This window comes from Mastigoproctus giganteus, chromosome 3 (assembly GCF_048544385.1).
Source record: "Mastigoproctus giganteus isolate SK-2022 chromosome 3, ASM4854438v1, whole genome shotgun sequence".
Taxonomy (NCBI): Eukaryota; Metazoa; Arthropoda; class Arachnida; order Uropygi; family Thelyphonidae; genus Mastigoproctus; species Mastigoproctus giganteus.
In genome coordinates, this window is record NC_143577.1 from 179,584,387 (window position 1) to 179,611,591 (window position 27,205).

Below are 27,205 nucleotides of genomic sequence, written 5' to 3' on the forward strand. Positions count from 1 at the left end.
TGTGTCAGCCGTACAACCTCAAAATTATCCGGGACTTCAATGTCAGGTTAGTCACTTTTTGTGCTATTAGTGGTTTGTTGAGCGCTCAATGGCCGTTCAGTGACGTCACAAATCAATTCAGTGGGACACCATAGATAACTCTTAAGAAACTACGATGGTAGTCTGCAAGGCATCATTTGCTCTGTATCTCATATTGTGCTCTTCCTTCACAAGTTGCCAGGTATTGCACTACCTCAAATAAGTAACGCTTCACTAATAGAGAAGACTATTGTTACTTATTCTCCGTGAGTACCACCACCCATATTGATCTATCATTGGTTGGTGGGCAGGTACCCTGGTATTGCAGACATGACAACCTAGTTGTGAAGATAAGTCTTCTAATAGTCTTCTCTATTAGTGAAGCATTAATTTAGCATTAGCATAGACACATGATGCAAGAAAGCAAGCAAACCCTTATTTCACTCATCCACTCGCTCCAAATGTTTGTCAAGTTCTGCCTTGAATCTATTTAAGCTATCAACTTCTACAACGACAGATGGACGTTTGTTCCAGCAATCAATCACCCACTGGCTAAAGGCAAACTTCTGCACATCTATCCTACAACTGCCTTTCCTCAATTTGAATTTATGGCCTCTCAGGCAATTATTCTGAGCAAGAGGAAGAATCCCATCAGCATTGAGCATGCTCAAACCATTCAAGTCTTTATACACCTCAATCAGATCAACTCGCAAGTGCCTAGTCTCCAGACACTGTAATTTGCAAAACTTAAGCCTTTCTTCGTAAGAGCCACCATTCGTTCCATTCACTAATCTTTTTGTCCTTCTATGTACTTGTTCCAACAGCTCTACATCCTTCTTAAAATGAGGCCTACAGACCTGTATATAGTACTCAAGGTGTGGCCTGACCATTGCCTTATACAAGAGGATAAACACCCCCTTATCCCTGCTAGAAAAATTCCTGTATATCATTGACAAGACACCATGAGCTACTCTTGCAAACCGTCTGCACTGCTCAGAAAACTTCATATCTGCTTGCACAATTACTCCCAGGTCCTTTTCGTTCTCTACCACTGTCGGTGTAGTACCACAGAGTTGACACGTTACTCTGGAGTTACTGCTTCCCATATGTAGTACTTTACATTTGTCAGTGTTAAACTTCATTTGCCACCTCTCAGCCCATCTGCTCAACTTTTCTAGTTCCTGTTGCAGCAGCATACTGTCATTAACAACCCTGCCACCTTCGAATCTTCTGCAAATTTGGACATTAAACCTGATATACCATCATTAATATCATTTATAAATACAGAAAACAACAATGGACCCAACATCGAACCCTGAGGGACTCCGCAAATAACATTAGTCCACGTAGAGCAGTGTCCATTGATTACTACTGATTATTTTGATTACTGCATTGATTACTTATTTGAGGTAGTGGAATACCATGGAAACTCGTTGTGAAGGAAGAGCAGAATATGAGATACGGAGCAAATGATGCCTTCCACTCTACCATCGTACTTTCTTAAGAGTTATCTATGGTGTATCTACACCGATATTATATAGATATTAAACTCTTACTCTTAACGTATTATGCCTTGTGCATTTAGTTATTTTTAAACATTGAAATAAAAATGAAGTTTTAAAGTTTTGGTGAAAATGGTTTCTGACATAGATTAGGGCAGTGGTGTTCAACCTACGGCTCGTGAATAATTTTCATACGGCCCACGCAGAAAGTGAACTAAAACGGCATTTTAAATTTTGTTAATTATTTCAAGAGCCGTGTACATTCAACGCTAAAATAAGTGGAAATAAACAAATTTAAAAGACTGTGGCACTCATTGCGGCAAATATGTGAGACTTTGAAATTACGAAGCCATGTGTTGGTGTTATTAATTCTGTTTCTTTTATCTATTTTTTTGTATCAAATATGCGTATGCCCGACCAGAAGCATGTATATATACAAGGTGCTATTAAAAATGTTCCCTGACTCCAATTATGGCTTGCTTTCTGCTTGACCTTGGTGACTGCACAAATCTGTATGCGCAGTACACTTCATTGAAAATGTAACACACTAATTTTTCTCGAACTACCCAGTGCAGCCCGTGAAACAAATCTAACTTTAAATATGGTCCCTGTATAGGAAAAGGTTGGACACCACTGGATTAGAGCTTCAGAAGAAGCTGTGGATTCAAAAGGAAATTGTATAACAATGAGCCATTACAGATTTTATTTTAGAAGAGAGGAGGGGGAGAAAGCAAAGCAACCAATCTCGCATTCATTCTTTAAAAAGGGGGTGCAATGCAAGAAACCTCCCCCCCCTCCAATTAAAAAATGAGCTAAAAAAATTTTGCTCATGTATGTTTTATTTCAACACATTTAAATTTAATAACCTTTTAGTTTTAATATTATTTACCAATCATAGCACTGATAAAAATAAGTCTGAAAATAAGCTAAATATCTAGGTTTGTTGTTATTTGTTTGTTATTTGGTTTTTAGGAGCATTAGCAACTAAGGCCATATTGCTCCGGGATATGCGGTGGTTATTCCCTGAATGACCTTTCCGCATCCTCCGTATTAAATATCTAGGATTTACAGCTTCAGTTTATGGAACCTGACCATTATATGACAATGTGTATACTATATAGCATGTATTTCTGCTGTGAGTTTTTATTGTAATGTATTACATGTTATAGCAGACTGGACTGTATTTAGAAACATTTACCTACTTTAAATTAAAAAAAAATACTTGAAAACATTTCAAAACAAAAAAAAAAAGAAACTGTATTTTAGGGGGCACCTGTTCCAACACCGTAACCTGAGGGACTCCACTAATAACATTAGCCATTGAAGAGTGGTATCCTTTGATTAGCACTCGGTCTTCTCCCACTCAACCATTTCTTTATCCATAGCAGCAACTTGCTCTCTTAATGCCATATTTTCCAATTTATACAAAAGTATTTTATGTGACAGTATCAAACACTTTCCTGAAATCCAATTATATGATATCAAAATTACTTTTGCATCCAGTTCCTTTGTGGCCAGATCACAGTATCCAATCAAACTGGTCAGAAAAGATTTCGCCTTAACAAACCTATGCTGCACCTGAACTATAACTGCAGCCTTGTCTAGATCAGGGGTCGGCAAACTTTTTTTTGGAAAGGGCCAGATCGGAAAAGTTTTAGGCTCGGCGGGCCAGGTGGCAAGCTCGAAGATATTTACATGGGTAATTCTATTCATAGAGCAACAAAAACAAAAAACAAGTTCAAAAATCGTTTTATTAGGAAGTGATATTTTACATAATATTTATACATACAAAAAAAATAAATAAAATATTTCCATTTATTAATAAACGTATTATAGAACTGGTTAAATTTTGTGCTAATGCGATGAATGTAATTGTTTTTTCAGAGATAATATTTCATCATACTGGATTTCGAAGTTAGTACTTCCTATCATTAAAGTTGTTTGCAAATGGTCATCCGTTAATAATGATCTGTATTGCAATTTTACATATTTCATTTTCGAAAATGTCTTTTCACATTGGTAAGTACTCCCAGATACAGATATAAATCCCCGTGCATATGATTTTAATTGACCGTATTTATCTTCCGAAAGATATTTATAGAATGGGTTAGATCCATTTCTTTAAACCTAACCTTTAGCATATCATCATTTTGCAGATCAATCACTTCAAATTGAAGGTCTGATGGAAACTCCTCAATTGTACAGCCAAATGAATATTGAAATATGGAAATGTCTTTTGCACTTGCATCAAGATCCAAAAAACGCTGTTGTAACTGTAGTTTAAGTTCAGAAAATATATCGGCCGCAAATTTTTTTGGGAATGGGGATTTCGCTGATATTTGAAATTTTTTACAGCATGGAAAATGGTCAAACTTGGTTAATGTGATTTGTGTTTCAAACAATGCAAATTTTTGACGATATGACTTTACGATAGTTTCACATATGAGCACTGTTTTCCCCTGTAATTTTAAGTTAAATTCGTTAAGATATCCCACGATGTCTGTAGCAAATGCTAATTTCCATAGCCATTCATTGTTATATAATAGTGGTTGTTGGCAGTTTTTCTCATTTAGAAAAATTTCTGTTGCTTCTCTGAGTTCAAAAAATCTCAATAAAACTTTTCCATTGCTGAGCCATCGAACTGCTGTATGGTAGGGCAAATCAGGATATTCGGCTTCAATCGCTAATAAAAAAATCACTAAACTGACGATGGTTAAGTCCACGAGAGTAAATAAAGTTAACCGCTCACACAACTGGTTCAATAACACATGACAGATTGAGGTGTTTCCCACAAAGAGCCTGCTGGTGAATAATACAATGAATTACCAGAGGTTTTGAACATTTATCTTCTTCACAAGCCTTAAAAATTTGTCCAACTAATTCTTTCTCTGTTCCACATATTTTTATCACCATCAGTTGTGACACATTTTAACTGATTCCATTTCAAATTGTACTGTGTTAGCGTTTTCTCGACTTCCTTGAAGATATCTTCGCCTGTAGTTGTTCCATGCAGACTATTCATAGAAGCTAATTCTTCAGTAACCTCAAACTTAGTATTGACTCCTCGAATAAACAGCAACAATTGGGCAGTATCAGTAATCTCTGTAAACTCATCAAGAACCAATGAAAACCACATGAAATTTTCTGCCTTGTCTTAATTGACTCTTGACGTGGCTTCCGACGTCCTCAACTCTTCTAACAGTTGTTCTCGCCGAAAGACTGACAGATCGAAACAAATCCATTTTCTTTGGACACATTTCTTCAGTGCCACAAGCAAACATGATTTAATTAATCCATCGGTAAGGTTTCCCTTTCTTGGCTAATAAATGAGCTATTCGTAAGCATACTTTAGTTACTGCTTCATTATCATTTTTTTTTTAAGGAATAAATTGCATTGTGATGATGCATTAAGTTTTAAACTTTCCAATTTTAGCTTCCGCTGATTTTCTGTGAGTTTTGAATATTATGTCGCGTGCTTCCTTTGGTAATGATGATGTATATTGTACTCTTTTCGCACAGTTATTGTGTCATTACATAATAAACATGATACTTTGTCATTTATTTCTATGACAAAATAATTCATACTCCATTCAGCTTTAAAAGCACGACATTCGAAGTCCACTTTTCTCTTCATATTTGATCTTTAGGGTGACATGGAAACGGTGGGTAATAAATAAAAGGGGGAAAAAATATCGCAGAGCACCAGGACAGACAATACCACGTGAGCTGCTAAAGCAAAACTGAGAGAAATGTTGGCAACACTTGTTCTACAGTAGACGACAGAATGCGAATATGCGACACCAGTAGCCCCACATGCGATCATTATTCTCAACTCGACTATCGGCTATTGCAGCGCGTAATTTGATTTATTTTTAATTTTTTTCATGTAAAAAACAATATTAACCTGCGGGCCGGATTAAAAGGGGGGGGGGATTTGGCCTGCGGGGCGTAGTTTGCCGACCCCTGGTCTAGATGACCATGCATTTCTTCTTTAACCAGTGATTCCACAATTTTCCCTGGAACAGGTCTGTAATTACTAATGTCACCCTTTTGATCTGCCTTTGGAAATTGACAATACATTCGCATGTCTCCAGTCCGTGGAGATGTGCACGTCTCAGACCCTGAATCCACGGATGCTCTTATAATTATGGTTAAGGGTGCTTACTTCCTTTGCTGCCTCCATTAATATAATTGGATAAATCCCATCCACCCCAGGTGCCTTTCTTATGTTTAACTTCAACAATTTTTCTTCCACTTTTCTCTCAGTTATTACAAAATCATTTAGCTACCTGTTAGAGTTTGATGAACTACTTGGTGAGGGGAATGAAGGGATCCACTTACCAAGAGAGGCTTAAGTTGTGCAAATTGCAGCAGCTAGAGACTAGGCACTTGCGAGGTGATCTGATTGAGGTGTACAAGGCCTTGAATGGATTGAGCACACTGAATTCTGATGGGATTCTTCCACTTGTTCAGATTATGAGCCTAAGGGGGCATAAATTCAAATTGGGGAAAGACAGCTGTAGAATAGATGTGCGGAAATTTTCCTTTAGCCAGCAGGTGGTCAATTGCTGGAACAAACTTCCATCTGTCATTGTGGAAGTTGATAGATTAAATAAATTTAAGGAGGAACTGGACAAACATTTAGAGGGAATAGTTGTGTAAATTTTTTTTTTTTTTTTTTTTTCTGGCTGATGCTATGTAAGCTCTTATATTTGCTTTCTTGCATCACATGCACGATTACTGATGGTAATTACATCTTTAAGTAGGTTCCTTTATCAGATTCTAAATGCACGAATAATCACTGTTGACAATCAGATCAGGAGTATTACTACCTCTGGTTGCCTCGCAAACATGCTTCTGCTGTAGAAAACAGTCATCCAATAAATCCACAAAAGTCTTGCTAGTGTGCGAGTCACAATTCCAGAAGTACCTCATGTGTGAATGCAGATGCAAAATATTCATTCAGTTTGTAAGATACCTGAGCAGGATCAACAGTCGAACCATCAATATCAAGTAGACTAATCTTATTCATATCCTCTTCCTTCTACAGTTTACATAAGTAAAGAAGTCTTTGGTGTTTTTCTTTGCATCCTTTGCCAAAGATTTCTCATTATCTGCCTTCATATGCTTAACCTCCTTTGTGACTTGATTACAGACTTTCTTATATCTACCACAAGGTTTTGTGTCACCTGATAATTTATATGCATCCCATGCATTTACTGCTCTGCCACAAGTCTCATTGGTTCATCTGACATTCATTTAGACCTGTTGTTATTTGGCTTTTAGGAGCATTAGCAACTAAGGCAATATTGCTCCGGGGATATGCAGTGGTCATTCCCTGACCTTTCCGCATCCTCCATATTTGGTGGTCACGGACTCGAACCCCACTCTAATCAAGAAGCGTGTACTATGCACTGCTACTCCTGCCCACCTGGCTACGGAGGCACCTTCTTTAGACCTAAGCCTCGAACATTATTTCTTAGTTGGTATGAAAAACTGTCTGAGACCACTGTAGTGAGCTTTTCAAGAGCAAACACCCTTCCCCTTGATGGTAATTACATCTTTAAGTAGGTTCCTTTATCAGATTCTAAATGCACGAATAATCACTGTTGACAATCAGATCAGGAGTATTACTACCTCTGGTTGCCTCGCAAACATGCTTCTGCTGTAGAAAACAGTCATCCAATAAATCCACAAAAGTCTTGCTAGTGTGCGAGTCACAATTCCAGAAGTTCCAGTCAATATCTCTAAAGTTGAATTCCCCCATTATGAGATCTTCTGATTTACTGATCCACTATTTCTCTGTTCTAGAGTTGCCAGATCCTACGTTTTTCCGGTAAGCTTTATGGGGTTTTTTTTGTTGATTTTACTGTTTACATTTTTAATTTGCCTGTAAGTAGGTATCTTCCTTTTTACGATGAAAATTATATTTTAAATGTCCCGGTAAATATAATTAAAAGTTGATTGCTAACACAACAATCAAGATGACGCTGCAACTATTCAAAAACCATTGGCAACAATATATTTTCAACAGTTGCCTACAATAAGAAAGGCAGAAGGAGGAAGAAGTCGTGGAACATATTGTTTTTTCACTTTCATTGTCCATCACGTGGGAGAAGGATGCAATGTAGTTTATCATGTGTTGAAATGTGAAGTTGTTAATAAGTTATTTATTTATTTTTTTTTTATGTAAACCCCAAACACTTGGGTTGGAGATTGAGAAGATGAAAGAAGATATTTGTTGACATTGGACTTGAACTTCTGTAGATTGTAATTTTCAGGAAATACGTATGAAAGAATGTTGTTCCAGAAAACAGGAGTTGAATGAATAAACGAGGAAGGTGAACAGTTGGTTCTGTGAGTTGGAAGTTGGACAGTGAATGGATGTTGGCTGGTGACTGCACATGTTCGGACTGTTTTGAAAGAGAGAGAGAGAGAGAGAGAGAGAGAGAGAGAGAGAGAGAGAGAGAGAGATAGCAGGATTTATAGAAGCCAATTCAGAAGAACAGTGCCCGTGGAAGTATCTGTAGAAGAGGCATGCAGTAGAAACAGTACGTCATTGAGACAGCGAGTGGAGAGACTCTGTTAGAGATGAATCATTAATTAACCTAAGTGCCATCTTCTGAATGCAATCAAGAAGCCTGAGAGAGGTTTTGGGGGCACCACCCCAGTTGTGGGAACAATATTCCATGGTAGGGCAGATTTGAGATTTATACAGAGTGAGCAGCTGTTTGGAAGAAAACTAATGCCGAGAGCGAAAGAGAAAACCAAGTTTTTTAGATGCAGAGGAAGCAATATTTGTGATGTGCTTGTGCCAAGAGAGATTAGAAGTCAGGTTAATCCCCAAAAGAGATATCATATTGCCTAGAAATCGAAGTGTCACTAAAGATAAGCATGGGAGCAGAAGAATCCTTTTTGCAAGATATAAGACAAGACTGAGTTTTAGAAGGGATAAAATCAACAAAGTTTTCTTTGACCCACTGGAGAATTACCTGAAGATCCGCATTTAAGGAATTGGTAGCAGATTTTCGAGAAGTTGAAGCTGATTGAGCAGGGCAAGGTTTCTCAAAATGGAAAGTAGAGAATGCAATGTGCTATCATCGGCAAAACTATGGATAGGATTTCCAGTCAATGGAAGAAGGTCGTTAATATACAAGAGGAAAAGAGGGGGGGAAAGAACTGAACCTTGGGGGGGGAACACCGGCATTAGTGGAGAAGCTAGAAGACAGAGAGCCATCTACCATCACCCTCAATCAGCGATCACAGAGAAAACTGGATAACCTATTACTAAAAACAGTTGGCAAACCATAAGATGGAAGCTTGTTTAGAAGACCTTTATGCCAAACACGATCGAAGGCCTTTGAAATGTCAAGAGCAACTACTTGTTTGTTATTTAGGAGCATTAGCAACTAAGGCCATATTACTCCGGGATATGCGGTGGTCATTCCTGACCTTCCCGCATCCTCCATATTTGGTGGTGACTGGCTAGAACCCAGGTCTAATCAAGAAGCGTGTGCTACGCACTGCCGCTCCATCCCACCTGGCTACAGAGGCGCCTCGCAACTACTTGTATTTCACTGAAACGTTCCATTGAATTAGTCCATAAATGGGCAACATAAGCCAGAATATCACCAGTGGATTGACACTGATGGAATCCATACTGGCGATCGTTGATCAGACAGGTTTCTAGGTAGTTTAAGAGTTGGCGGTTAATTGATTTCTCCATTACTTTAGAAAGAATAGAAGTAATTGAAATGGGTCGATAATTAGATGGGAGAGATTTGTCACCCTTTTTAGGAACTGGCTGGATATGAGCAAATTTCCAAGCAGAAGGAGAAACACCTTTGGAATAAGAAAGTGAAAAAAGGCAGCAAAGAATAAGAGTAAGTTCAGGAGCACAGGTTTTAAGAACAAGTGGAGAAATACCATCGGGACCTTGAGCTTTCTTAGCATCAAGATTTGTCAAAATCCTTCTGACGGAAGACCACAGGAGGCATAGAATGGAGCATGTTGGGAATGGTGGGAGGTGTTTTACCAAGATCATTAATACATGAGTTGGAAGAAAAATGGGATGCTAGCAGGTCAGCTTTATCCTTGGCTGAAGTGACAACAGAACCATCTGGTTTGGACTGAGGTGGGAGCAGAGATGGGTATAAGTTGCTGCCAATGGCTTTGGCAAGAGACCAGAATGCTCGGCTACCATCAGGGCAAGAAGCAAGTTTTTTACTCTTAGCCTGTTCAAACTCTAGTTTGGACTGATTAATAACTGGTTTAAAATTGTTGCGAGCTTTGGTGTAGGCAGAAAATTAAAATGAACAATTAGAAACAAGTCAATTACGATATGCAACATTCTTCTCTTGAACAGCCTTAGCACATTTAAATCAAAACCAAGGTTTAGATAATGGACGAGATTTTAAAGTGGAGTGTGGGATAAAGGATTCCATTTCTGCAAGAATAATTTCACTGACACAATCTGAGCAAACGTTGACAGAAGTTTTGTAACAGTAATCTGACCAAGGAAAAGAAGAAAAGAAGTCTCACAGGTCAATCCCATTTTGCATTCTTGTAATGCCAAACAACACGAGGTTGGGAATAGCCATGAGATAAAGGTTCCATTGGAGAAGAGACAATCACCAAGTTGTGATCTGAAGTGCCGAAAGGACCTCTCACTTCGACTGTGTACTTAGAAGGGTTGTTTGTGAGAAAAAGATCAAGCATGTTGGCTGTATGATTAGGATTGTCCAGTATTCTTCTAGGTAAATGAACAATCTGTGCATGGTCATTAGTAATTGCAGAAGCCTCAGCATCTTGACCAGCTGGGTTGGTGAGGCTAGAAAACGGAAGCCAGCTGGAGTTGTGAACATTAAAATCACCGAGGAAAATTGCCTCACTGTTAGGAAAGTTGGACTGGAGAAAGTCAAGTTGCAAAAAGAGGAAATCAAAGAGCTCCAAGTGATTAGTGAAATTGGGAGAACGGTAGAGACAACACATGAATTTGAAACAATGAGGTAGAGAGATTTTAAGCCAGAGAAGATCAAAGAGAGGAGATTCCAAATTACCAATTCTCTGGCAGGGAATATTGGAACGAACATATGCACAAGTACCACCTTTGAGGTGAAAGGAATCATACAGTGAATAATTTGGGTATCTGAGATGAGCAGTAGTTAAATCAACCGATAACTGAGATTCTGTCAGAAAAAGTACATGAGGTTTGGCAGACTGCAAGTGGAAATAGAGATTGTTGAGATTAGAATTGAGACCATGTATATTTGTGAAATGAATTAGGAAGTGTTTGGGAGATTTAGATCTTTTCGCAGATAAGCTTGCTCTATTAGTTTGACAATTCATTGTGTATTCAATAGTCAGAAAAAGTGAGTGGGACAAGCTGTATGAAGTAATGAAATTTTTGGATATGTCATACACATGATGAGAATATACCCAGATCTTTGACATAACGGGGCCTCGACAATGTTCCCCACATACACACTACTCGGACTTCCTTCAGTCACTATCTGGCAGAGATCTGGTAGCATGATTATACACTAGCTAATCCTGAAGCCTTCTAGAGAGTTACCAATAGGTTCAGTCCGGTGTACTAACTAGCTGCCGGCCTGCGAACACCGTTTTAGAGCTGTACCCTTGAAATGTAAGGAATATTGGATTGATTTTTTTATTTGGTTTGTTATTTGGTTTTTAGGAGCATTAGCAACTAAGGCCATATTGCTCCTGGGATATGCAGTGGTCATTCCTTGACCTTTCCGCATCCTCCATATTTGGTGGTCATGGGCAAGGAATATTGGATCTCGCCAAGATGTTATAGTAAGGAATATTGAACTTTATAGAAATTTAATGTACATTGTGCACTATTACTGGTATTTTTAAAAATAAAACACTTGTGCGCATTATTTCTTCTTTAATAGTTCTTATTTTCTCAAATTGAGAGCAAGATCCTAGGAGAGACGTGGGCAATTCTACAAGATTAACAAATTATTATATACCATTAATTTAATTTTTTCCACATCGTGTTCACTGAAGCTGCTTGAGAAAACAGTACTGAAAACACTTACCCCACACATCCTCCCTCCCAGGCCACATCAAATTCATTATGCGTTGCAGGACAGATCAACAATTAGCAATCTGCATATGACCACCAATGCCATCCTTGGATCGTTTGAGGAGAAAGAAGAAATTGCTATCACATACCTGGATCTAAAAGCAGCGTTCGATAGTGTCAACATACCTGCCTTTCTTAAGCTCCTTCAAAATTTCTATCATATCACAGGCCAAGTATTGAAGTTTCTGACATCTCTTCTTCAGAATAGAACCATCAAAATGTCCATAGGAAAGCAGACGTATGCTAGGCAAATACAAGCAGGCGTGCCACAAGAGGGGGTCCTGTCTGGAATTCTTTTCATAGCCATAATTAACCCACTAGTACACAACAGACCAGATATGTCATCATATGCAGATGACTTGAAGCTCTTAACAAAAATAAAATCAACCGATAAAGCAACAGACACAACAGCAACCATCAACAAGACTTTATCAGAAATAAAGCAGTACATGTGATTTGACATGCAAGTCAATCCTGCAAAATCCGCCATCATGGTCTTCTCACTGAAACCCACACCAACAATAATTCAACCTGCGATAGACGGAGTCTTGGTCCCCTGCGTCGAAAAACAGAAAGACCTGGGTGTAACCTCTGATCGAAAATTAAGATTCCATCATCACATTGAAGAACTCTGTGCAAAATTCAACAGGAAATGGTGGATTGCCAAGCAGCACTTGCTACATATTCATAACACCAATCTGGTAAGAACGTATATCAGGACGATGATCTTCAGAGGTATACTGTATGGGGTAGAGTTGTGGGGCTCGGCTGCAGACACAACAATCAAACCATTGACCACCGCGGAATACTGGCTCCTGAAGTGGGCTACCTGGAAGTGTCACAACTTCACACAACACCAATGGCCAAAGCACTGAAGTTAACCAGATTCGCAGCCTTAATGAACAAAAGAAGACTAATCTTCACCATCAAAATGATCACTGGAAGAATCTCAACGCCCAACATCTGGGACACCATGTGCTGGAGAATCCCTCAACCAGCACTCCGCTCCACTCCCAAGCTTCTTGCTCTTCCGTCGAGGTTACGTTTTAAAGATCGGTTCCTCCCTTATCAGCTCCATCTAGCTCAAGTCCTTGGATGCCAACCTGTGCAAAATCGTCGATGACTAAAAGTACAGACGGCGCATCTTGGATCTGCAAGTGTGTTCCACAACCATCAACTGATGTGAGATCGCTCCGGCTCGGCAAAAATTTCAGGGAAACTTGAATTCAAGAAAACTGTCATGTTTTATTTTAATTTATTTTATTATTTTAATCTGATGTATTATTGTTATTATATTTTATTTTTAACTAAATTCAATTTTTTTTTTTTTTTATGAAAACCCCAAACACAAAAGTTATCAAAACCTATAGTACTTAGTACCGTGCATGGGTTGAAGGAGAAGTATTGGGGGGGAAGGGGGGGGCAGAAACTTTGCTCTAGAGACTAAACATGGGTTTCACCACTTCAAGCCTCCAATAAGCAAAGTGGTGGTATTTCACCGGTTGATGAAAGTCATCTACCACCTACAAATCTGCTGTATGCTATTTATTTATCCTATTACGTATTTATTACATTTCCGGCGAGATGATATCTCTGCTGCTTGTTAACCCCTGGCTTAGTGCCGTGAACGGTTTGTAAAGGTAGGGTACCTGCATGTACCTAGGAACCTTACAATAAAGATCATATTTATTTATTAAGCTGACAGACAATATTTGATATTTGTGCAACTTACTCTATTAAATTTTTTTTATTATTATTATTGTTTTCAGATTGCCACTGAATAATTTTTGATAGAATGAGTAAAGAATCACAGTCCATTAGTCCTTCTAACACGCCTCCCAAGAAAAAGAAGAAATTGCAGTATAAGCAAATCTACTTAAAGAAGTTTGAAGAAACTTTTGCATGCTCCAGCTTCTTCAGAGAATTGTGCCTACTGCAAATTGTGCAACAAGAATTTTTCTATCAGCCATGGTGGTCAATTTGACATTAAGCAGCATGCACAATACAAAGGGCATCAGAAAAATAAAAGGGAAATGTGGGTAAAAACAAGTTATCAAGCTATTTTGTTAGTTTTAAAAAAACAAAATACAACAGTGTGACAGCATGTGAACTAGGGTTAATATACCACAATGTGAAAAATAACCAAAGTTATAATTGTTTGGACTGTGGTAACAAACTGGCTTCATCCTTATTCCATGATTCTGATATTGCAACAAAATTGTGTTGTGGAAGAACAAAATCGGAACTGTTAGTTAAAAATGTTCTAGCTCCTAAAAGTGTAGAAGACTTTGTGGACATCCTTAATGATCCAACTAAATGCAGTCAGTTCTTTTGTGTTGCTACAGATGCTTCAAACAAGCTTTTTCCCATATGCATTAGATATTTTGAATCTACTAAAGGTATAAAAAATAAATTGTTAGGTGTTGTTGAAAGGGCTGATGAAACAGCTATTTCTATATCTGAAATGTTGTTAGAAAAGCTTGAGGCTTTTCACCTTAACCTAAAATATATTTCTACATACAGTGCTGATAATGTAAATGTAAATTCTGGAAAATATCACTCTTTTTTTTTCAGTTAAGGGCAAGTAATGCCGATATTGTTAAAGCTAATTGTGCTAACCATATATTGCATAATGCCATGAAATAAGCTTGTGACAGTGTTGAAGTAGATGTCGAAAACATTGTACTGAAAACTTAATTTTTTTTTCTGTATCAGCTAAAAGAAGGAAAAACGTAGGACTCATTTTTTGACTTTGTGGAGCTGGACTGATCTGAATTGGAACAGCATGTAACAATGAGATGGTTGTCCTTAACACCGGCTGTCAAAAGATTACTTCAAAACTGGCCTGCTATTAAGAGCTATTTCCAAAGTACTGATGATTGCCTCAAATTTTTCTCCAAATTATTTCAAAGATACAGATTTAGAAATAAAATTACAAGTGGTTTTTAACTTTTTTGTCAACATTGGAGAATTGCTAGATGTTAATACTAAAATTCTTGAGAAAAGTGACTTGAGTATTATGGATTCATATAAATCCATAATGACAATGATCAGAAATAAAATAAATCAAAGAATCCAGTATCAATACTTCGGAAATTCTGCAAAGCAATTTTTAAAAAAGTTACCCCAATGCAAACAGAAAAAGATTGTTGATGAACGTTGTGATTTTTATTCAAATCAATTGCAATACCTAGGAAAAAAAACTATGACTTCAGTGAAAAAAGTGTTCTAAATTAATAAATGTTTCTGTGGAAACAAAAAAAATTAAGTATTGATTCTGAAATGGCAATTGATATTTTGCAACTCCAAGAATGTGTAAATCTGGACAAGTAGTATTGAAGAGTTTTGTGCGAACAGGTTGAAATTGCTGGAAAGTGTTAAGTGTAGAGGAAGTGATGTGCACAAGTTGCTTGATTTGTTTTCCAGAGTTCCTAAAGAAAATGTACCCAATAACAGTATCAGTAGAATAGCAGGATATTTGTTAAGTATTCCTGGATCAAATGCTGTAGTAGAAAGGGTGTTTTCGTTAATGAAATTGAAGTGGAGACATGTCAGAAACAGAAGTCACCAAGAATTAATCAAGACAGTTGCAGATTGCAATGAATTTCTCTTTTACATGAAAAGAGTTCCTTCAATATGTAAAACAGGATAAACAATTGTTAAAAAGGGCAAAATATCAAAATAAGTATAATTAAAACATCAGACAATTTGAATTTTCTTGTATTTAAACCTTCCTTTTTTTTTTTTTTTTTTTTTTTTTCCAGTTCATATGTCACACCAAATTGACACAACACTGCATTGGCAATCGGATGCAATGGCTTAGATTTTATGTATTTATTAACTAATAGCATAACTCCGCCTTCCTTCCTATCCTGTCTGTCTTTTCTATACAAGAGCGATTGACAAAATTCAAAAATTGATGCTGGGATATGAACAATGAAGGCAGAAAATGCCCAGGCCCCAAAAACGTCGAGGTGTTAAAGAAAATGTGGTTGGTTGCTCCAGAAATCCTCCTTCAGTTATACAATTGCTGCTTCTGAGATGGGGTTTTTCTCATCAATTGGAAGATGGCAAATATGAAAATTCTGCTGAAAAATCCCACCAAGCCCCAGATGGAACTGGAATCCTACCACGCGGTAGGCCTCCATTTCCCTAAAGAATACCTCATGTGTGAATGCAGATAAAAAATATTCATTATTTTGCAAAATATGCAAAATATCTATCTCAAACCATCAATATCAAGTAGACTAATCTGATTCATATCCTCTTCCTTTTACAGTTTACATAAATAAAGAAGTGTTTGCTGTTTTTCTTTTAATCCTTTGCCAAAAATTTCTCATTATCTGCCTTCACATGGCTAATCTCCTTTGTGACTTGATTACAAAACAGCTTATATCTGGTCCTTGGGGTTGTCAGAGACATTCTCTCAGAGTATGTACTTGCTGCCAGGGAGTCTAAAACGTTGATGGAACTGATATTCGGGTGATACTCAATTTCGGCGAAGTCCAGACGGTCTGTGACAGCCAAATCCTCTTCTTGCACCTTCATGATGGTGGGACTGTTAGTTTGTTTGTTTGTTATTTGGTTTTTAGGAGCATTAGCAACTAAGGCTATATTGCTCCGGGATATGCAGTTGTCATTCCCTGACCTTTCCGCATCCTCCGTATTTGGTGGTGACGGGCTCTAACCCCGGTCTAATCAAGAAGCGTGTGCTACGCACTGCTGCTCCTTCCCACCTGGCTACGGAGGGGCCAAGGGACTGTTAGTAATCCTGGTTATAACCTCCATGCACAAGTACATGGCAGGTGACCAACCAGGTGTGAACTAATGTAAGCAGGGATCGAGGTGTGGCACACACACACACACCACATGGAGGAATGCCACCCCTCTATGTTACAAGGCAGTACTTTGCTTATTGGAGGCTTGAAGTGGTGGAACTCATGTTTAGACTCTAGAGCTAAGTTCCGGTCAACCCTTCCCTATCTCTTCCATTATGCAGGCAGTATGATTGATGAACATCGTGGCAAGATCCAATATTCCTTACATCAAGGGTACATCTCTAAAACGGTGTTCGCAGGCCAGCCACTAGTTAGTACACAGGATCGAACCTATTGGTAACTCTCTAGGAGGCTTCTGGATCAGCTAGTGTATAATCATGCTACCTCTACTCTGCCAGATAGTGACTGGAGGGAGTCCGAGTAGTGTGTATGCGGGGAGCATTGTCGAGGCCACGTTATGTCAAGGATCTGGGTATATTCTTATCATGTGTAGGCCATATCCAAAAATTTCATTACTTCATACAGCTTGTCCCACTCACTTTTTCTTACTATTGAATACACCATGAATTGTCAAACTAATAGAGCAAGCTTATTTGCGAAAAGATTTAAACTTCCCAAACACTTCCTAATTCATTTCACAAATATACATGGTCTCAATTCTAATCCCAATGATCTCTATTTCCACTTGCAGTCTGCCAAACCCCATGTACTTTTTCTGACAGAATCTCATTTATCGGTTGATTCAACAACTGCTCATCTCACTTGCCCTAAATTATTTGCTGTATGATTCCTTTCGCCTCAAAGGTGGTACTTGTGCATATGTCTGTTCCGATATTCCCTTCCATAGACTTGGTAATTTGGAATCTTCTCTTTTTTGATCTTCTCTGGCTTAAAATCTCTCTACCTCATTCTGTCAAATTCATCTGTTGTCTCTACCATTCTCCCAACTCCACTAATCACTTGGAGCTCTTTGACTTCTTCTCTTTGTAACTTGACTTTCTCCAGTCCAACTTTCCTAACAGTGAGGTAATTTTCCTTGGTGATTTTAATGTTCACAACTCCAGCTGGCTTCCGTTTTCTAGTCACACCAACCCAGCTGGTTGAGATGCTGAGGCTTTTGCAATTACTAATGACCTTGCACAGATTGTTCATTTACCTAGAAGAATACTGGGCAATCCTAACCATACAGCCAACACGCTTGATCTTTTTCTCAAAAACAACCCTCCTAAGTACACGGTCGAAGTGAGAGGTCCTTTCAGCACTTCAGATCACAATTTAGTGATTGTCTCTTCTCCAATGGAGCCTTTATCTCATGGCTATTCCCAGACTCGTGTTGTTTGGCATTACAAGAATGCAAAATGGGATGACCTGCGAGATTTGTTTTCTTCTTTTCCTTCGTCGAATTACTGTTTCAAAACTTCTGATGTCAACGTTTGCTCAGATCATGTCAGTGAAATTATTCTTGCAGGTATGGAATCCTTTATCCGACATTCCACTTTAAAATCTCGTCCATTATCTAAACCTTGGTTTTGATTTAAATGTGCTAAGGCTGTTCAAGAGAAGAATGTTGCATATTGTAATTGGCTTGTTTCTAATTCTTCAGTTTCATTTTCTGCCTACACCAAAGTTCGCAACAAGTGTAAAGCAGTTATTAATCAGTCCAAACTAGAGTTTGAACAGGCTAAGAGTAAAAAACTTGCTTCTTGCCCTGATGGTAGCCGAGCATTCTGGTCTCTTGCCAAAGCCATTGGCAGCAACTTATACCCATCTCTGCTCCCACCTCTGTCCAAACCAGATGGTTCTGTTGTCACTTCAGCCAAGGATAAAGCAGACCTGCTAGCATCCCATTTTTCTTCCAACTCATGTATTAATGATCTTGGTAAAACACCTCCCACCATTCCCAACATACTCCATTCAATGCCTCCTGTGGTCTTCCGTAAAAAGGATGTCAGAAGGATTTTGATGAATCTTGATACTAAGAAAGCTCTAGGTCCCAATGGTATTTCTCCACTTGTTCTCAAAACCTGTACTCCTGAACTTACCCCTATTCTTTCCCACCTTTTTTCACTTTCTTATTCCAAAGGTGTTTTTCCTTCTGCTTGTAAATTTGCTCATATCCAGCCAGTTCCTAAAAAGGGTGACAAATCCCTCCCATCCAATTATCGTTCCATTGCAATTACTTCTACTCTTTCTAAATAATGGAGAAATCAATTAATTGCCAACTCTTAAACTATCTAGAAACCTTCCATCTCATAAACGATTGCCAGTATGGATTCCATCAATGTCGATCTAGTGGTGATATTGTGCCTTATGTTACCCATTTATGGACTAATTCAATGGAAAGGTTCAGTGAAACACAAGTAGTTGCTCTTGACATCTCAAAGGCTTTCGATCGTGTTTGGCATAAAGGTCTTCTAAACAAGCTTCCATTTTATGGTTTGCCAACTTTTTTTTTTGTAATTGGTTATCCAGTTTTCTCTCTGACTGCTCATTAAGGGTGATGGTAGATGGCTCTCCTCTCTCTTCTAACTTTTCCACTAAAGCCGGTTTACCCCAAGGTTTCAGTTCTTTTCCCCACTCTTTTCCTCTTGTATATTAATGACTTTCTTCCACTGACTGGAAATCCTATCCATAGTTTTGCCGATGATAGCACATTGCATTCCACTTTCCATTTTGAGAAATCTTGCCCTGCTCAATCAGCTTCAACTTCTTGAAAATCTGCTACCAATTCCTTAAATACCAATCTTCAGATAATTCTCCAGCTTTCCGGCAAAGAGAACTTAGTTGATTTCAACCCTTCTAAAACTCAGTCTTGTCTTATATCTCGCAAAAAGGATTCTTCTGCTCCTATGCTTATCTTTGGTGACACTTCAATTTCTAGGAAAGTTGATATATCTCTTTTGGGGATTACCCTGACTTCTAATCTCTCTTGGCACAAACACATTACAAATATTGCTTCCTCTGCATCTAAAATACTTAGTTTTCTCTTTCATTCTCGGCGTTACTTTTCTTCAAAACAGCTGGTCACTCTGTATAAATCGCAAATCTGACCTGCCATGGAATATTGTTCCCACATTTGGGGTGGTGCCCCCAAAACCTCTCTCAGGCTTCTTGATTCCATTCAGAAGAGGGTAGTTAGGTTAATTAATGATTCATCTCTAACCGCGTCTCTCCACTCGCTGTCTCATAGATGTACTGTGTCTGCTGCATGCATGCCTTTTCTACAGATACTTCCAGGGGCACTGTTCTTCTCAATTTGCTTAAATAATTCCTGCTCTCTCTTTCAAAACAGTCCAAACACATGCCGCCACCAGCCAATATCCACTTACTGTCCAACTTCAAACTCACATAACCAACTTTTCATCTTCCTCATTTATTCACTCAACTGCCGTTTTCTGGAACAACCCTCCTTCATATGTATTTCCTGAAAATTACAGTCTACAGAAGTTCAAGTCCAATGTCAACAAATATCTTATTTCATCTTCTCAACCTCCAACCCAAGCATGGTACTAAGATCCCACTGTTCAGCTCCCAGATTCCTATTTAAAATGCATGGAAAATTTCATGGCTGACTGAATCATAACCCCTAAGTTTTTTTATATCTGGACCTTTTTTTAACTTCTCCCCAGATTGTAACTCCTGGATTTCTGTTCCCCCAGGTGCAAAACCTTACCTACTTTATTTAGAAGCATTACTGTCATTTTTCAGGTCATTCTTACAACCGATCTAGATACTATGAAGTAAAATGATCCAGTTTTAGCCATTAACCACATTGCTACCTTTAAATCATCAGAATATTTTGACAACTTCCTCCACACTCCCTTATCAATGTCATTAAGGAAATTGCACAACATTGATCCCTTTTGAATCCACTTACTACGCTGTTCCACCAAAGGTATGTCCATTTACGACTACTCTCTATCTCCTAACTCCTTGATCTAGCAAAGGAGCATGCCATTAATCCCAATTTGTTTCAGTACAATAACTGTTCACAGGGAACTGTAACAAAAGGTTTACTGAAGGCAAGGTAAATATCTCAAAATTGCTTCTTCCATTCAACTGTTTTATGACTTTGTCATATTAACTACACTGATCAGGCAAGGCTTCCCCTTCACAAATGCGAGTCATGTTACAGATGATCCTGTACTGTATCCTTAATTGGAGATTCCTTTTATGTTACCCACTGAAGAAAAACTCGGTGGTGGTCTGCAGCTTACCATCACATCATTCACACCTCCATTGTGGATTTGGGAAACATTGACCTTTCTCCAGTCCAGAAGGATCTTCCCAGAATCCAATCATGATCTAATTAACACCCCCAACAGGATGATGCACGCACATGTATATTTTTTTAGTATAATACATACAATCCGCTCCTGGAGACCCATGCTCTCTCAGCTTCAGTAGTTCCCCCCCCCATATATTCATCTCTGAGATTGATATATTACTTAATTTACAGCTGCCTAACTCCTTGTCACTAAACATTCATGGGCCTTTCAACTGTATTCAGTTGAAATACCATTTAAATTATCAGTCAAAGGAACTTTCAATTATACAGTCTGCAAATGAGAAATATTGATTCCATGAATATTCACATCTAGTTACAGAACACTGACTTAATACTATAACTCAGTGGTTTTACCTTTTTTTAATAACGGCACCCCTAAATAATTTATTTAATTTTGTGGCACTACTACTCGATTTTATGCCTGTTAGATCCGATTCCCTCTCTGCATATATATATATATATATATATATATATATATATATAATATTATAAAAAATATGCAATATGCAATAGCATGCTAATATTACAGGACAATAATGGTGAAGTTGGAAATGGCTGATATTAGAGATTGTACTTTGCAGACATAGGAATCAGTTGTTGAGGGTTGGAAATAACAATGAGTGAATGTTGAGATCTTTCTGACTTTGAACATAGAATTACTGTGGGAGAAAGACTTGTAAGTGCCAATATCTCGACAATAGCCAACATGGTTAAGTACTCCCATTCTGTGGTGTCATGTGTCTACCATGACTGCTCAAAATTGGTTGAATCACCAGCAAAATGTCATATGCATCATCTTGCAACACAGCACAGTGGCCCAGTTAAAAATCCAGTACAATACCATTTGGGAATAGCAAGGCCAATATCCATATGAACTATTGTCAGATATTAGCTCATATAGACTATTTCAGTCAACAGTGGTCGTGGGTACCTATGCTCACTGTGAGACAAAAGAAACTGCAACTTGCATGGTCAGCACCAACACTGGACCACTAACAATGTGGAAATCTTTCACCAGGTCTGATCAATCCAGTTTCCAACTCTATCATGCTAATGGGCATATCTGAATTTGAAGAAAGCAATATAAGGCCATTGGTTAGTGTTTGTAAGGCCAGAGGCAGTGGTGGTATGGTTTGGGTGCTGTTTTCTCGGCATGCCTAGGTTCTTCTGATCACCGTTAATCAACAGGTTGATGAGAATACCGACCTTCCTACTGACACTGACCAAGTACACCCCTTCTTGATGGCAGTGTATCCAGACAACTCTGGCATCTATCAACAAGACAATGCACAACGACACAAGGCCTAGCAGGTTGCCAACTGGTTTCAGGAACATGTCATGATGATGAATTTTCCACTCTCTCATGGCCACCCAAATCACCTGATCAACTTAATTCAGCACATTTGGGATCCATTGTAAAAGGGTATGCGGTGCTATGACCATCCACCTGACAATGTGGCATTAGTGGACATATTAAGCAATGCACTACCACAGGACACCCTACAATACCTTGTGGAATCCATGCCAAGATATGTATGGGCTAATATAGGCAAAAAGTGGCCTCGCTAGGTATTAAGTAGCCACTATTAATGCAAAGCCAATTCAGTGTATATAATCTGATATATCAATATATACATAACCAAAAAATACATATAAATGTACTGTAAATAAAAATTACCTGGTTCACGATACCACCACTTCCTTTCTTCCTCCTCTTCTTCAGCCCAAGCTGAGGTAAGACGAGGGTGTACCAAAGATTGTGTTGCAACTCGAATATCAAAACCTGCAGCTATACTAGCTAACATGGCTCCTATATTATAAGCAACCATTTCTAAGAGTCTAGGTGTAGATCGTTTTAAACTACCTGAGTCTCCATGTGTTCCAGTGCCATTGTATAAAGTGCAATGTCGTGGGGATCCAATTCCTTCTTGCCATTCTTCTGAGCCTAAAATTTTAAAATATAAGCATCATTAAGTGGATATGTACATAGGACTTGCTTAGAAGTATATTTTCATAACTTAGAGCAGTGGCTCTCAATCTTTTTTCACAAATAAAAATAGAAGAAACTACAGTATACACGCAGTGATTACGGAAGTGTGACCACCTACCTAATACTGTGTTGGGCCATCACTTGTACAGATAACAGCTGCTATTTGCCTAGGGATTGACTCCACTAGATGTCTGAAAATGTCCAAAGCTATCTGCAGCCAAGCTGCATGCAAGACTTTCCACGGTGTCGGAATGAATGACAGTTGCGTGTACATACACCTCACTTACCATTCCAAAATACAGCCACTCCCAGACTTACATAAGGGTTGCGTTCTGCAGAACTCTACGTAAGTCGGAATTTCCCTAAATGCTTATGCAGCACTCACCTCGCAAATTTTACTGAAGCAAAAAAGAAATGATCGACAAGCGTGTAAATAGAATTATTTATTAAATTTTTTTATCTCATGCACAGGAAAAATTACAAAGTATACAAAATTACAAAAATTTCAAAATTATAAAATTACATAAAGAAAGAGGAGACAGGCATAACATCAGCAAGTTTTACCTTTCGAGCATCATTGCCAGAATTAAATCTTCAGTTGATCAGCACGCCACTGCGGAGATTTAAAAGGGGGGTTTTTTCCAACACATCACAAAATTTCTCTGCAGAATCAGCACTGGCGACTTCTCCGCATACTTTATTGTTTTGGAAACCAGCATGATGCTTGAACCTATCAAACCACCCGTTGCTTGCACATACTTGGCTTGGGGTTCGGCATACTTATCTTTAATATCTTCATAAATACTGCTTGCTTTGCTTGAATGGCCATTGGACTAAGGGCACTTGTTTCTGAATCTGATTTTCCATCCATATTATTAATAGCTTTCCATCTTCGATATAGCACCTGAACGCTGTTTTGTGGTCACTGTTGATCTTAAATGCACTGATCCTTTAACATGTTCTTTTATACGCACTCTATCCCGTAAAATGCTATTCACTGTTGAAGCAGCGAGACCTAATTCCATGCAATAGATGACAAACTTTTTCCTGCTTCGTGCTTCTTAATTAATCATCTTCATTTCTAAATCAATTTTGTTTCATTTCCTAGCACTCCAGCACTTGCACTTTCCGTTGCACTATTCCCTTCACCATTGTAATAAGCAAATAGGAATGAAGAGAAGGTTCTGAAAATTTATTTGTGTGTTTTTTTTTATTGAATATTTCAGTGAAGGGGAACTCATTTCACCAAAATACCATAACGTAAAAAACCCACACAATTCCAATTATCGGTATTATTGCAAATGCAATAGATTGAGTTTACTACCCATTTATAATAGATTGCACTAACAGAAAAGCCCAATAAACTGGAAAGTGCAAATTGTCTTTGTTTTATGATAGTTACCTCCAGAAATGTGTTTTAGAAAAATATCACGCAGGTATTCACAAAAAACTGATTCTTATGACAGAACATATGATAACGATGAAAGTGTAGTGCAATTTCCATTATAAAAATGACCTTTTAGAGAGATAAATAGCTTAGTTATACAGCGAAAATTCCAACTTCCGAGGTCTTGGAAAGAATTACCAACAAACAAAAAAAAAAGTTTTAATGGGGATTTCACATTATATTTTCACGATATTCCTGCAGGATGCAAAATACATTTTCACAATTTTTTTTTTAGTTTGCGCCAGCTGGCAAAAACTTACATAAAGTCAAATTTCCGTAAGAGAGTATTACACAAGCCGGGGATTGGCTGTATCCTGCTAGCGTTCAACTAGATTCGGGACAGGACAGTTTGGAGGCCAATCAAGGTGGGTGACATCTTCACTTTCTACTTAAACAACTGATGCATAGTGTGGGCCTGAAGACAGTGCATTATCACCTTGGAAGATCCCATTTCTGTCCAGAAAAAATGCAACATGGCAGGGTGCACACAGTCTCTCAAGAGCTGCTAAATCTCACCAGTGAAACATTGGTCCATATACACCAGGAGTCCTAGTTCTTGTCAGAAAAACATCCTCCATATTAAGCAACTACTGCCACCTTCCTGGGGGGGGGGGGGAGAGAGAGAGAGAGAGAGAGAGAGAGAGAGAGAGAGAGAGAGAGAGAGAGAGAGAGTGGGATATTATGTGATGCATTCATGGACTCATGTTACTTTAGCCACACACAAAGGTATTCATTGTCATGTTACACCAAGTATTTGGACTCATCTGACCAGCACACTCATTTCCAGTCATCTAGTGTTCACCACAGCATTTGCTGTCCAAGATGATCAGCAATGAGGAGAGGGTCTCTTTGAGTTGTCTGCTGTGGAACCCCATACATCTGAGTGTGTGGCACATCGTTCTTACATTCCCCACATTGCATTACAATATCAACTGTCACATGGTGACCTGACATTGAGCCAATACGATGCACTATTTGCTTACCATGAACATCCTTGTGCAGTCCTTTATAGTTCTCTCCACAGGGGGTGGTTTGACCCAATCAACACCATTCTTTGTACACCTTAGCCATTGTGGGTCATAAGCAACCAATAAGACATGCAATTTAGAATATGGAAGCATATGACACATGAACTCCCACAATCATGCCCTTCATGATATCATTACCCCAAACTGCTACTTTATCACTTTCACTTGCACAATCAGATGCAAAATTACCACTGCTCTAGCATACAAACTCTATCCAGCTTTTTATACTGTGAGCTACGCAGCATGGTAGGTTACAGATGAGGTTGTCACAATTCAGTGATCTTGCGGCTCAGCTAAAAAGTGACAGCCACTGCACACTCAAAGGCAATCACTTTTGGTGCATTTCCAATTGATTAGGAAAAACTCCATTTATTCAATAGAATTTATTAACCTCATGACATACATTTAAAAAAAAAAATGTCATGGCACACAGTAGGAGAACCACTGACTTCAACAACCTGCTTTTCATTCAATTCAAAATTTCAACTATTAGTATATGTGAAATTTTTAAATTCTTTTGAATGAATTTTTTTCCCAATTTCTGGATTTCTATTTACAGCAATAACTGCTTGAAATTACTAAATCTATTTATTTTTGCAGATGAGTAGCAATAATGGAGAAAAGAGAAAATGGATTAAGAGACTTAATCGTCAGAAAAATGATGAACCATGAACTGGAATGTTAAATGATTTGATAGAGGTATCGATGGTCTAAAAGAGGGGGACTGGGAGTTGCAGAGATGGGGATTTGAATGAGCTCTGCTGTCGTGGAGGAAGGAACTGCCACAAGTCAGAAAACTTGGAGAAAAATATAGTTGTTGTTGTGATGGTGGTGTTTTCTGGCGCAAGGGCTACTTGGGCCATATTGTGCCCGAGATGAATATAGAAAATTATTTATTCTCAAAAAATGTGAGGGGAGAAACAGGGAGTTGGGAGGGGGGGGGGGGCAATTAAATATTTTCTTCAAAAAAGGAACTAGGAAAAAACCGAACTAGATAGTGTAAGGTCTAACGGAAAACTAGATAGAGCATAGTAGTATCAATTAATCAGTAAAATTTATTAAGCTTATTAAATTTCATTGCCAATTGAATTGTACTTTAACTAGATAAATATAGCGACCTAGGTCATTATAGTCAGCCCATCTGCTCGTTTTACAATGAGCAGATGGGCTGAGAGGTGGCAAATGAAGTTTAACATTGACAAAAGTAAATACTACATATGGGTAGCAGTAATCTCAGAGTAACGTATCAACTCTTTGGTACCACACTCACAGTGGTAGAGAATGAAAAGTATCTGGGGTTAATTGTGCAGGCAGATATGAAGTTTTCTGAGCAGTGCAGACAGGTAAAAAGGGTTGACAGGTAAATTCCTGTCAACCCTTTCCATCTCTTCCATGATGAAGTATGACTGATGACGTTTCAGGTTATGATGGACATCACAGTGAGATCCAATCTTTCCTACATTTTGAGGGTACAGCTCTAAAACGGTGTTCGCAGGCCGGCCACTAGTTAGTACACCGGACTGAACTTACTGATAACTCTCTAGGAGGCTTCCAGATAAGCTAGTGTATAATCTTGCTACTACTTTTCTGCCAGATAGTGACTGGAGGGATCCGAGTTGTGTGTATGCAGAAGAGCATTGTTGAAGCCACTTTATATCAAGGATTTGGGTATATTCTTACCATGTGTACGCCATATTCAAAAATTTCATTACTTCACACAGCATGTCACCCCCCCAGCCCCGACTCTTTCTTGCTGTTGAATAAACAATGAATTGTCAAACTAATGGAGTAAGCTTATGTGCAAAAAGATCTAAACCTCCAAACACTTCCTAGTTCATTTCACAAATATACGTGGTCTCAGTTCTAATCTCAACGATGTCCATTTCCACTTGCAGTCTGCCAAACCCCATATATTTTTTTTTTCTGACTTAATCACAGTCATCAATTGATTCAACTACTGCTCATCTCATTTGTCCAAATTATTCGCTGCATGATTCTTTTCCCTTCAAAGGTGATACTTGTGCATACTACCGTTCCGAT

At 38.4% G+C, this 27,205-nt stretch overlaps 1 protein-coding gene across 1 annotated transcript in view; it reads right to left on the bottom strand.

Moving 5' to 3' along the window:
• LOC150088443 (mitogen-activated protein kinase kinase kinase 11-like) overlaps positions 1-27,205 on the bottom strand; it is a 241,747-nt gene that overhangs the window by 11,772 nt on the left and 202,770 nt on the right. The window contains exon 8 of the mRNA XM_090370160.1: positions 22,379-22,645. Within this exon, the coding sequence (XP_090226286.1) occupies positions 22,379-22,645 (267 nt within the window). The remainder of the gene's footprint in view (positions 1-22,378; positions 22,646-27,205) is intronic.